Raw genomic sequence first — 12,750 nt, 5'->3', positions numbered from 1 at the left:
ATTTCTGTTCAAATACAAGCTGACTGTTTAGACTTGACCTATAAATTGGCAAACTACTTAAAAATTCTGAGTTTTTAGAGCCATAACTGGTGCCATTCATGACCAGTTCATTAGGAATTTTGAGAGTAGTACTCCTTGCATAGCATGTTCATCTCATTTGCACATTTATGACATTCAATTTCTTGTCAAATGCACATATTCGGGTTTGTGGTTGGTGTCACATGCAGGGAGGGTCTTGCAAATTCCCCTTTCTTTATATCTTTCACCCATTTAGCTCCACATTAGCCAAAACTTGCCTTTTTGACCCATTAGCTACATTCCAAACTAAGCCTGCCTAGTCAAGCTAGTTAGTATGTTCTTTTGTGGTATGTTTCCCACTGCAGTTTGGTCCGTAATTCTTGTTTGGAGTTGGTGTTTGTATTAAGGAAGGAGGAAAGAAAAAGAAAAAAAGTATTGAAAAAGAAGAGAAAAAAAGAGAAAGAAAACGTGAAAGAAAGAAAAGAAAAAAAAAATGAAAAACAGAAAAAAAGGGCTGAAACGTAAGAAAAAGAAAAAAAAAAGGGAGATTGTGAAAATGAAAAAAGAGTTGAGAAGATGTTCGAAGATATACAATCGAAAAGGGTTGTTTGTTTCAGTTAGTTGTTTCAGACGGTGTTTAAAAAAGGGAAGTTTGTGACCGTCTGCCTCTTCCGTTCTATCCCATATTTTTTGAGGAGATTGTGTTTTGAGTCTAGTGAGTTTTGTGCCAAATGAAGGGCACTTGTACTTGATCTTTCAGTCAGTTGAGACCCGGATGGTTTTATTATGGTCCTATTAGGAACTAGCTTGACGCTTTTACCTCCACATTTCCATAACATGTTTTGCCTTTTCTCACCTGAACCTCACTGTTCCCAAATTATTTGCAAGCCCTCGGCTGTGACGGACATTATTGGTTGGAGTGTGTGCATTAGTACTTGAATTGTCTTTCATTTTTGTTGCATGCATGCTGTGTAGGTCGCAGTTAGGTGAGTGACTGTCTTTTCTTCTCTCTTTTACATATAATATTCACCATTTGCTTCATGAGAGAAGAGTGACCAAGTGAGAGTCCAGTTTTGTTGGTCTTGCAAGGTCGATAGGTCAGCTTTATTTCTGAACAGCTTATAATTCGTTTGCGTATTGACTGCTATGCTTTAACTGTTGATTTTTGTTGCATTAAATTGGTTCAAGTAGACAAGTTAAGCTAGCTCTGAGTTATCATTTCCGTTCCATCAGTTTAGTTTTGAGTTTACTCGAGGGCGAGTAAAGGTTTGGTTTGGGGAGATTTGATACGTGCCTAATGTATAGTCTTTTTAGCCTATTTCAGCACGTATTTCTATGCATTTCTATACTGTTTTTATGGTATTTTGCCCCGAATTGGCTACTTTGGTGTATTTTGTCCTTTTTGTAGGAATGATCGCGAAAGTAGTGGAACCATACTCCTTTTCGTCCTTTTTGCATGCATTTAGAGGAGACGGGATTGTCCCAGAGTGAGGTACTGCATTTGGAAGCGTCGTGGCACGCATTACGAGGCACCTAGACACAGACGTGAGCTAAAATGAAGTCTTGTCACTCGATCGAGTGGTTTTCACACCCTCTGACACTCGATCGAGTGGTTTTCATATGCCCTGATGGTCGATCGAGTAACATTTCACTCGATCACTAAGTCACACAGGACCATCTACTCGATCGAGTGACTTCTTGGTCGATCGAGTAACTTTTGTTGGAGAGTTGGTCGATCGAGTGGTTTAATCCACTCGATCGAGTGGTTTTTACGGGTATGGGCTTTTAATCAGTTCGTGTGTTGTTTTATTCCGCAAGCTTTAGTTTATTTTCTATTTAAACCTATGTTAACTAGGTTAAGAGACATCATCTTTTATCATACTTTTACTCTATCTTTGACAGTAGAAAACTTTACTACGTTACTTTTATTCTTCTTCACTGTTACTTTACTTTGAGGTTATTATTGCTCGGATTCAGTTGTTCTTTACGCCGGATTCGCATTGATTGTAATTCCTTCTCTTCCTTTATTGATAATAATCATTTTGTTGCTTCAATTTCTCGTTTGTGTTCTTATTTCCTTTGCCCTAATTTTCATTATTGCGAGTTTTAGTTTATTTATAATGTTCACTGCTGGAAAATTGTCTGCTGTTAGTTTAATCACCGATATAAGTAGCTAAACTCCCTTCATGTTGGGATTAGGGAATCTGCGGTAGAAAGATGACGATTTAGTAGATGAATCGAGATTTAATTAATCACGAGACTCTGTCACTATAGCAATTTAACTGTAATTCCCGACCTAGTTGAGTGCACGCTTCTATGTCAACCTTTAATCTGGCTAAAATTAATCCTGGATCGAAAGATTGGACTAAATAGGCCTGCTATAAACAGTAGACTACCCTAATGAGGACGAAAGTTAAGTTAGTGGTATTTTAGGATAGAAAGTGGACCTAAAGGACCTTTTAACATCCGTCTCACATTAGTTCGTCTGAATCATTTACAGCTAAGTTATTTGACTACCGTAGTGAACCGAAATCCCGACATGTCCCTCTCTTCTTGATAGTTTAAATCGTATTTTATTGTCTTTACTGCTCTTTACTTTATTTCTCTTCCTTTCAAACCTCGTAGTTTAGAATCAAATTCAACCAACCTCCAATTGTTACCATAGGATTAGAATTAGGCAGCTATAATTGCGTTACCTCCCTGTGGATTCGATACTCGACTGCCTCTGCTACATTTTAGTTGAGACCGTTAGGTTTTATCTTTGATAGGGTTGCGATAGTCGTGTCACTTGTCCCTAGTACGGTCAAGTCTTTGAAAGTCTTGATGTCTTGATACCTCAAATAATTTGCGTAGATGGGCTTTAGGTTGTCCACGAATTTCTCCACGAGGGTAGCTTCATCCGGACGTTCAACAAGTTGAGTACTAGTCTTCCTCCACCGACTTAGGAAATTGGTGAAACCTTCTTTGTCATTTTGAGTAAGAACCTCTAAAGTGCGCATGTTGACTTGGATTTCAGCATTATCCGCATATTGTTTAGCAAACTCGATTGCGGCATCGTCCCAAGTAGCGATTTTCTTGTGTTCTAGCGAATAGAACCATTGTTTTGGGATGGTGTCAAGAGATGAAGGAAAGATCCTTAAGAACATCTCGGGTTTAATGCCTTTGATAGACATGTAATTCTTGAAGGCACGGATATGGTTCAAAGGATTTTCATGCCCCTTGAATTTAGGGATATCCGTCATGTTGAAGTTGGTTGGCAACTTGGAACTTACAGCCTCATATTTGCGATTGTTCTCCCTATAAATGTCATCCCCTTTGAGATACATCAATTGTTCCTCCAAGTATTGGAGTCGTTTCTCGGCTGCAGTCATACCTATAGGAGGGTTTTCGTCACTGAAGTTGTTCACGAAGTCATCAGCGATCTCAGCTTCTCGAGGAGGCATCCTCGTTTCCACGACATATATTCGGCCCTCAATGGTGTTAAGGCGATCATACACTTGGTCTTGAGTAACTTGGAGACGAGCTAGCGCGGCTAGGATTTGATCATTACCTTTCTGGAGTTGGTTGAAGTTCACGTCGCTTGTTTCAGGCATCTTGGAAACTGAATAAGAGATCGACGACGAATCAAAACACGATCGACCACTCTAGCACACTTACTCGAAAAGAAATGTTTTGACTCGTGAAGTGGGAGTGTGCCACTTGTGTCAAGTGAGTTTTGAGGAAATGACAAAGTTTGAAAAATGTTGGTCCTAGTCAACTTTAGTGTAGTTGTAGGAGTGGACTCGAAGTGAGGTTTTGAAATGGGTTTTGAGGCCCGAATTTTGACTCGACAATTGGACAGAGTTTCGACTTGTTTTGTGATAATATTAGGCCTATATTTCGAAACTTTTTTACATTTTAAAGAAGGATTTTGGATTTACAAAAATCGTCATGGTTTCGTTTAGAAAATGGTGATCACGTATGGAACAAACAATATACAAGCATTATAACGGGATGCTGAGTGCATTTAAAAGGGTTTTGGTTTAAAGGGTGGGTTGCCATACCTAACAATCAAACCCGAAGTCTGTGGAGAGGCTCGTACCAAACAAGAGTAAGGCCGATTCCTAGTCCATTTCCTCAACTAGTGAAAGTTTTTGATACAAACAAGAGTAAGTATCATGGTATGGATGACGTCAATCGCTATCCATCCTTAGGCCCAAATAAGAATTAGAACCGTTTAGACGGGACGATTGGTCGAATAGGTTGGGTTGGGCCTAGGAAGGCCGAATAAACGATCTAGGAAGACCAAATTATGAAAACCGACAATTGTCTTGTACAAACTATTCCCTAACCTTGTTCAAGTTTCACCCTTTTGGCTACACGTAAGTGTATTATCCCCAGCGGAGTCGCCAAACTGTGGACGCGGGCCCACGGGGGCGCTTGGGGGAGAACAAGCGTTTGCATTTGTCGAGTCGCCACCAATTTATTGTGGAAAATTGGAAACCGTTCGAATACTCGTGCCATGTCAAGACACAAAGTAGTGACATGAACACCAATAACTCGTTACCCTTAGCATTCTATGTCTAGAATGACTCTCGTGGATGCCAATGAATACGGATGTTCACAGAGATCTGGAGTAAGGGGTGAGGGTACGTATTAGGAAGCTCTTTTGATCGAACACCTAATACCGCCCGCCTCGATAGCGGCCTCTACTAATGATTAGGGAAAATCATCTATACTCGATATATTGTCGATTATATGCATGCAATGCAACATCCAATATTTTAATCCTAGCATGTGAAGATTAGACTAAGTCGGTGAACAACTAATTTATTATACAATTAATGTCAAAGTCGGGATTTAAGTTCAATTACATGTGAAGGCATACAAGGAAATATAATAAAGAAAATTACAATAATAATACAATAAAGAAAATTACAATAATTACATTGGGTTAATTGATTTATGTCGAAAATACTTTTAAAACGGATAATTTGGAAAAGAAGGAATAAATGAATTAACGAACAGAAATTAAGGTGATAATACGAATAATAGTTAATTAAATACGTAATTAAGTCAAGGCAAAGACGGAGTTCGAGAGAGAAATCAACCAGAACAAAGCAGTAGCAGAGTCGCGTCCTTGAAGAGGCGCAGCCGATTCTTCGATCCTTTTCCTTAACTCGATTAAAACGTTGGAAGCCGGAATTGCAAGTCGTTAATATTCATTGGTGAATTTATGTTTGATTATACTATTTGACTCGGATGAAAGTGATTAATATGCTATTTACATGTGATTAATGGTCATGAAAGCGATAAACATGGAACAAAACTAATTAGGACTAACTAATTACAAGATTAATAAGGATTAATTAACAAATTAATGAATTAAATAACTAATTAGGTTAAACAGGTTATTAATGACGAACTGATGATGATGACGATGAACAAAAGGTGGGAAATATATCAAAGATGAATTCCAGAGACTCAATATTGATGAATCGAACCTCTAAAAAACAGAATTTGACTTTAATGACGAAAACCCGCAAATATGAATTATAAGGGATTTAAGTCGAGAATTATGATGAATTAAACGTTAATGATGAATATATTACATGTTAGAATTATTATGCTTAAATCGTCATATGAACAATGAACAATTGAAGAAAGAAATAAAACAATCGAATCATCAAAGGACGAAGGAAGAAGAAAGGAAGCAGGAACTGCGGTAGCCTCACGAAGAGGCGCAGCAGGTGCTGCGTCCCTTCGAAGAGGCGCAGCAGTTGCTGCGTCCTTTCTCGACGGTCATCTTCTGGTAACTCGTAAAAAGGGTTTAAAACGTGGTTTTACGAATCGGTTTTAAGAATACTTTCGACATAAACCTTACATTAATGATTACAAAAAATAAACAACAATATAAAATAGGGATTATACACCCTCAGACTTACATGTTTGACGAAACGAGATGAACTAAGTTAACGTTTTAGTGATGCTCGACTCGAATGTAGACGAAAGTGCCCTCGTAAGAGGAAATTAAACAGATTGATTAAGTTGATTATTGTGGAGCTGGTCAAATTGGTCGGTCATGCAAAACGAGGCTGGTACTCAGAAAGATCCGAGCTTACGTGGTCGAAAGTTCAAGCACGTAGACGCCAAAAAGTAAGAACGTGGTCTAGAATGCAAATGGAGAAGAGAAGGGCGGACACTCGCGTGATAAATATGTGAGACCGAAGGTCTCTATTTATACTAATCACACGAAGGAAGTAGGGTTTTCGGAGAAACTTTGGAAGTGAATCTCGAAAAGATACGAAAAAATACGCAGAAAAAGACTTGGGAAGAGGCGCAGCAGTCACTGCGTCTCTTGGAAGAGGGGCAGCACCTGCTGCGTCATTTCCCAAGTGGTTTCCTCCTGCGGAAGAAAGATTTCCGTGTTTTAGTTATGGAATAACGGATTTATCTTGTTTTCCTTAATATTTTGTGTGAATATGACGGGAAATTATTTGCCAAAGATTAAAAGATTTATAAAATATGGAATAGAAATATCCTAACATTCCAACATTCTCGACTCGGTTTCAGAAAATGAAGACGGTTTTATGACCCGGACTCCAAATGTACTCTAATTACTGCCAAAACGACCGTATCGGCACGTAGATGACAATTAAGAGGTAGACACAAGTGTTTGAGCGATCACTTGACGATAAACTTACGAACTGTCACAAATCGTTCCGCGTACCAAACATGCAGCCCAATCATCACCGGGTGGTTCGCGGGAGGTGCAGAAATGAAGTATCTACAGTTATGGGTAATTAATTAGTAATTAGCATGAGTAATAGGGGTAATTAAGGGGTAATGATAAGAAGCTTTGTAGTATAAACTAGTATAGGATGCCTTGTGATAGTTATTATGTGATTTGTATAGGATGAGACGGTTTCGGTCCGGATTCGAGTAGCTTGAGGAGATTTCTAAAAGGTTGGTTAATCCTACTCGGTTTCAATAATGTGATGTTGTTTATGTTGATGTTGTAGTTAGTCTTGCATAATTAGGGCATTTGCATTATAACATGTTTAGTGGTAATCACATAATTAAAAGGATGATTATGATATGTTGGGTGTGATTCATGTATTGGTTAGTAATTTAGTATCACATATGTTAGAGGATTTGTTGTTGTTGTCAGACGTAAGATGGTTGGAGACCGTCTTACGCTTAAGTCGCCTCTTGGAGTTTTCCACTCCAGGAGGGATGTGCACATTAATGGCTTGAGTTACAGAGGGACTCGTGTGGTTGAGACACGACGTCTGGCAGGGGATCCGGTTGGCTTTTGGACCCGGTACGTCCGGGTGTGTCTCGGTACCTGTTTGTGGTTATCGGTATGTTTGGGCGTATCCCGGTACCAGTGTGGTTTTCGGTATGTCTGGGCGTGTCCCGATACCGTGGTGGTGGTTGTTCGATAGCGGTTTATTCATACTAGTAGTCTTGTTGCATATTCACACACTTGAGTCGTGTCACACCTTATTGGTTTATTGAAACTGACGCTTGTCTGTCTGTGTAATTGTCACCTATTTCCGGGGTGGCCTGTGTCGATCCATATGATATTTTCGATCATATGGGGAGCAGGTTAAGTACAGGTTGTTTGGATAGCACGCGGGAGACGGGACGGACTTGATGAGTCACGAGATGAGTATAGTTAGTTAGATTAGTATTGTGGTCATGAGTTGTATTTTATTCTTTAATTAATGGTTTGTAATCACTAAATCTGTCATTTATAATAAATGCTTCCTTATTGTATCTCCTATTTACCGCCTCGGGAAACCGAGAAGGTAACATCTCCCAATTACCTTGGCCGGGTAAGAAGAGGGTGCTACAAAAACTCTCTAAAACCCTAGCCTCCATCCTCCATCAGTTATACGCGGGGATTCTATTGATTATCAATCGATGGTAAGCCCCAAAATTATTTCATATTTCTATCAATAGTATGCAGATCTATTTTCTATTTAATAAAAGTCTCCCGTTTGTTGAGAAACGTTTTTCTGTTCTTTATTTCGGGGTTTTTCCATTTATTCGTGGATTTAGTCTCATCATTAATATAGTCAAGAGTAGTTCGTTGATGGTTCGCAGCGTGTTCTTTCGAAGGGTACAAATGATTTGTCAACGATATTTGGAACCAGTCAGAGGTAAATTTTATCTCATAAATCAAACAAAGGATCATCTCAAAAGCTACATGAAAATAGCGATAATAGGACGAGCCGAATTGTCAGATGCTGTTTTGAGTGTTCTGAGATCCCTAATTTACAAAAAAATTATTTTTCTTTGGTTTCCATTATATTTGTTTTCGATTATACGTATCATTTGTAAGTGTCGTATGACGTTCTATTAATGAATTGTTCTTTTCTTTAAAAAAAAAATCTCACCATATATAAATATATATATCAATAATATATTTGACGTCTTGACGATATCAAAATTAACTGATATAAATAATTTAAGAACATTCAAACCCTCTAGGACTCTTAGGAGAAATAAAATTTTCAGAAGGCTTCATACGGGTCATATATGACCCATTTACAGTAATTAAATGTGATCGAATTTAAATGGTAACATTTTACCATAAAAATGTAATTTAATTTAAATGGTCACATCTTATCATAAAAATGATCACATAAGACCGTAGACCGTCTAAAAATGTCAAATAAAATAGTCCGTCTAAAATGAGAATAGTGTAAAATTTTAACCAAAAAATTTGAATCATCAATGATATTGCTACCGTTACTTGCCATTTAAACCTCTATGATCATGAGTTGGTAAATCAAGACAAATTTTGGCGCCAAAAGAGACGATTCGTCTTCAGTATTTTCATTTTCGACAAAAAATAAAACCTTTTTCAATTTAGAACTACTCGTTTCATTTCCTTCTATACGAATTATCTCATTCTCTTGCCCAATGCCCTTCATGACTCAGAAATGAAGAATTGATCCGAGCGAGTTGATCCGAAGTTTGTATGTTTTCTTCTTTCCCGTCTTTGAATTTCACTTGGTAAATTGCTACAATAGATAGTTTATTGATTTGGGTATTTGTTTAATTCTAATCAAAATTTTTAAGCGAAATATTTAGAATTTAGGGTATTGCATATAACCTGTTCGACGACATTCCTCTGAGAAAATTATGGAGGGAAAAGTAGCAAAGAGACGGAGAGGTTCCGTTGATAGAATATCGGAACTCCCAGAGTTTCTCCTTCATATGATCCTTTCAGTACTTGATACCAAAGAGGCGTGTCGTGCTAGTGTATTGTCTAAAAGGTGGTATGAAGCTTGGTCCTCGATCCCGATTTTGGATTTTCGGCCTAAGTACTTGGAAGTGTGTCATTGTCATACAGGGGGTCACCACAAAGGGTGTTTTGATGATGGGTTTGTTCAAAGGTATGTGGGGTTTATAGATAAGGCTATGCAAAGATACTCTATCCGTAATCATAGAATACGGAAACTTCATCTCGAGTTCCCTAAGATTGATGAAACACTTGAACTGTTGGTTGATAAATGGATAGGGATCGCGGTGCAGAACCAAGTGGAGGAGTTGAATATCGAGATTCTTCTTGGAAGTTCACCGAGTTATAGGTTGCCTGAAATTCTATTTTCTGCAAATTCATTGAAAGTCTTGAATTGTAAGAAGGTGAACGTCCCATATTACGAGACTATGAAGCTTGTCTCTCTTGAGTGTTTAAATTTAACCCCAGAAATTTTAAATGGGGATATGCTTCAGAGAATGGTCACGTTCTGTCCGTTGATCGAATTAAATATTACAAAAGCCGGTCTTGAAAAAATATATCTTCCTTGGAGGAGAAAAGTGAATGAGCCGAGTGGATCGATGCAATTTAACGTCAAAGCATCCACACTTAGAAAGTTTGTTCATTGCGGTAATTCTGAGTATTTCTTGTGGCCATGGAAACTAAATGTGGGTGCCTTGAGGAACTTTAGAAAGGTGGCAATTGTTTGTGCCAATATTACAGATGATATCATTGCTGAGATGGTGTCTGGACTTGTGATGTTGGAAAGTTTAGTATTGAACTCATGTTTACTGCTAAAATGCTTAAAATTCTCAAGCGTTTCTTTGAAGGAGATTCACATTGAAGACAGCTTAGACTTGAACAACGCCATAATTGAGGCCCCTAATTTGCTTGATTTTTGGTATAACTGTGACATGGAAGCGTCTCTATCCTTGATCAGTCCACCGGATCACTGTAGTACTCAGTTCTGCCCATGGGTGGAATCAGTAAGCACTTCGTGGTTTGTTACCCTAAAGACGTTTCTGATAGAAACAAGCATTTTTTAATATCTGGTGATGGATGTGACTAATTGCAACACTCCGGTATGCAGTCTCGACCATTTCATGTTTTCTTCATAATGTTTAAGTATTATGCGTCCAAATGACGAAAATAGTTGCTTTGTGCTGGTAGAACTCCTTATAATTTAACCTGGGGCCGTGGGGGGCAAACATTCGTATGCAGTACGAATGTATAACTATAACTGCTGAGGAATTTTTTTTTTTTTATGTTGAAATCCATAGATTGTGGTAGATGAAGACTGGCTGAAGAATATTGTTACTGGCCCACCATATCAACTCAGAGAGTTGAAGCTGCTTGAAACCTGCGACTGGCATTTTGGAGAATCTTCGCTTACTGCCCTTTTGGATGGTCTGTTTTGGAGCTGCCACCCTGATGTGTTATCCATAGCGATGAGTTTCCAGACTGCTGAGGTATGTTTTGTTGTATGGCGATATGTATTATGCATTTATGCTTGCTTTGATGCATCATTAAATAAAGAAACATGTTGTAGACTACTGAAATATGACATATGAGAATGCCATGGTTCGTTGAGAATTTAGTCTTATTGCGAATGTATTTTAAACTGCACAAAATCTCATTATAGACGGTACGTATCCGTCTATAACTAAAGACGGGTCAAATACAATACCACATTTCTAATAGGACAAGCAACAAGTGGGGTGGTGGGGGACAAAAAATGTTACCACTTTCAAGCTATTTGACCCGTCTTTAGTTATAGACGGATATATCCGTCTATAACAAGACTAGCTGTTTAAACTGAAAGGGAGCCATCAAAGTATGGACCTATCCCCACTTATCTTTCCATATTGGTGTTTTGTAGTTGATATTGGACATCCTGAAGAGCAAGGTGGAATGCTGGAAGCATCCGTTGAAAAGCATTGAAGTTGAGGGCGCAGACTTATCTACTTTACTCTCAAGACCATCTAAGCTTGAGATCAGGTGCAGACTGTCCTGGAAATCATTCTAGTCTGAAACAGGATAGACTACTTCAGAGGTTTTCGATTCATTCAAGAAGTAAACGCTGAAGTAATTGGAAACAGCCTCGATTAGTAAATTCCTTTTTTTTTTTTAAAAAAAAAAAAAAAGAAAAAAAAAACCATAGGGGCTACAATCAAATCTGCCTCCGCTAGAGCAACTATATTTGGAGGAAAATCATCCACTCATCTATGCTGGCCCACGAATCACGGAGTTACATGAGCTACTCTATCCAAAGTACGACGAACAAATGAAAAAACAACACTCACAAATCTATGACGTAAATAAAAAATATCAGCATAAACTAGAAACAATTCAGTTCGGCCTTTCTTCTTTTTCCGCAAATCTTCTATAACCAGCTCGCAATCTCCTTCCACCTCCACGGGACGAATAACATTCCTCTCGGCTATGACTAATAACTTAAAATTCTGGGTTAGTCTTGTTACAATTTTGAGTAAAATGTTGATGTCATTTTTTCATGGAAGATCATTTCCCCTTGTTTTCGTTACTCATTATAATACAAGCCTCTAGTCTTGAATATATGACATCCAATGAGTTGCATGGTAAGTTAGGGCTGTTGCAAATTTCTTAATGTTCAATTTCCAAGCCGAACATTTTTTCATTAAAGGATACATGATTTTGTGGTCAGACTTATAGACGGTTCCCTACATGATTTATGTTGAATAAATAGGTAATTACTTAAGGTTGTATGTGTAACACCCACTATGTTTAAGGACCCTTTCGATCGACCCTTTGACCACAGAAGGCCTTAGAAGGGGATAGGTGAGAGGCTGTGTGAAGATAAGTGGCTTACGAGAATGGTTGGTCGACCTAGTAGAGACTACTCGGCCGAGTAGTGTGAACACTCGATCGAGTAGAGCTTACTCGGCCGAGTATGATAGTACTCGACCGAGTATAACTGATGTTGACGCGTTATTATAAACGCAAGTTCGCAAGTCTTATTTCATTTCGACGGTTTCATTTCACTCTAACCCTAATTTATCTCTCTCTCTCTCTCTCACCTATCACCCACCTCTCCCTACACTCTCATCTAGCCTAGACTTTAACCATGGAAGGGGACGGGATTCCACATGAAGGATGCGTGTGAGGTTGTCGTCGTTGTCACCGTCGGTCCGCGTCACTAGGTAAGTCGCTGTTTTGTTGTCTTTTTCAGTAGGCTTTTGGAGTAGTCTTGTAATAGGATATGGTTACCGTTTGTAGGATGTGTCTCGGAGTCTTGCTTGGCTAATTGTGGATGCATTTTCATGGTTTGGCAATAAGGTAGAGTTTCCCTACTCAGTTCTTGTTTAATTGATTTGAGATTATGTTGTATTGCGTACGATTGTTTGTCTGCTGATCATTGTTGGAGTGTTGGTGTGGTGTTGGTGTTGTGATGATTGTGGTGAAGTCATTTGCGGGAGTGGCTTCACACCCTAGTTCACCCT

At 38.6% G+C, this 12,750-nt stretch overlaps 1 protein-coding gene across 2 annotated transcripts; it reads left to right on the top strand.

Moving 5' to 3' along the window:
• The first annotated feature begins 8,731 nt into the window (after nucleotides 1-8,731).
• On the top strand, nucleotides 8,732-11,366 carry LOC141622017 (uncharacterized). 2 transcript variants are annotated; one of them, XM_074438099.1, is made up of 3 exons: nucleotides 8,732-10,353; nucleotides 10,552-10,740; nucleotides 11,151-11,366. In XM_074438099.1, exons 1-3 carry the CDS (start codon nucleotides 10,327-10,329, stop codon nucleotides 11,295-11,297), a joined length of 363 nt encoding a protein of 120 aa, XP_074294200.1. In that variant the 5' UTR covers nucleotides 8,732-10,326; the 3' UTR covers nucleotides 11,298-11,366. Both variants share the same exon structure in this region; 1 of them encodes a protein (XP_074294200.1).
• The last annotated feature ends 1,384 nt before the right edge of the window (nucleotides 11,367-12,750 follow it).

This window comes from Silene latifolia, chromosome X (genome assembly GCF_048544455.1).
Source record: "Silene latifolia isolate original U9 population chromosome X, ASM4854445v1, whole genome shotgun sequence".
Taxonomy (NCBI): Eukaryota; Viridiplantae; Streptophyta; class Magnoliopsida; order Caryophyllales; family Caryophyllaceae; genus Silene; species Silene latifolia.
Note: the sequence above shows the minus strand (reverse complement) of the source record. Positions and strands in the feature narration are given on the sequence as shown.

Coding starts and splice junctions, on each gene's coding strand:
- LOC141622017 (XM_074438099.1), top strand. CDS start 10,327: ATGGATGTGACTAATTGCAACACTCCG. Junction 10,354..10,551: donor TGACTAATTGCAACACTCCG/GTATGCAGTCTC, acceptor TGAAATCCATAG/ATTGTGGTAGATGAAGACTG. Junction 10,741..11,150: donor TGAGTTTCCAGACTGCTGAG/GTATGTTTTGTT, acceptor GGTGTTTTGTAG/TTGATATTGGACATCCTGAA.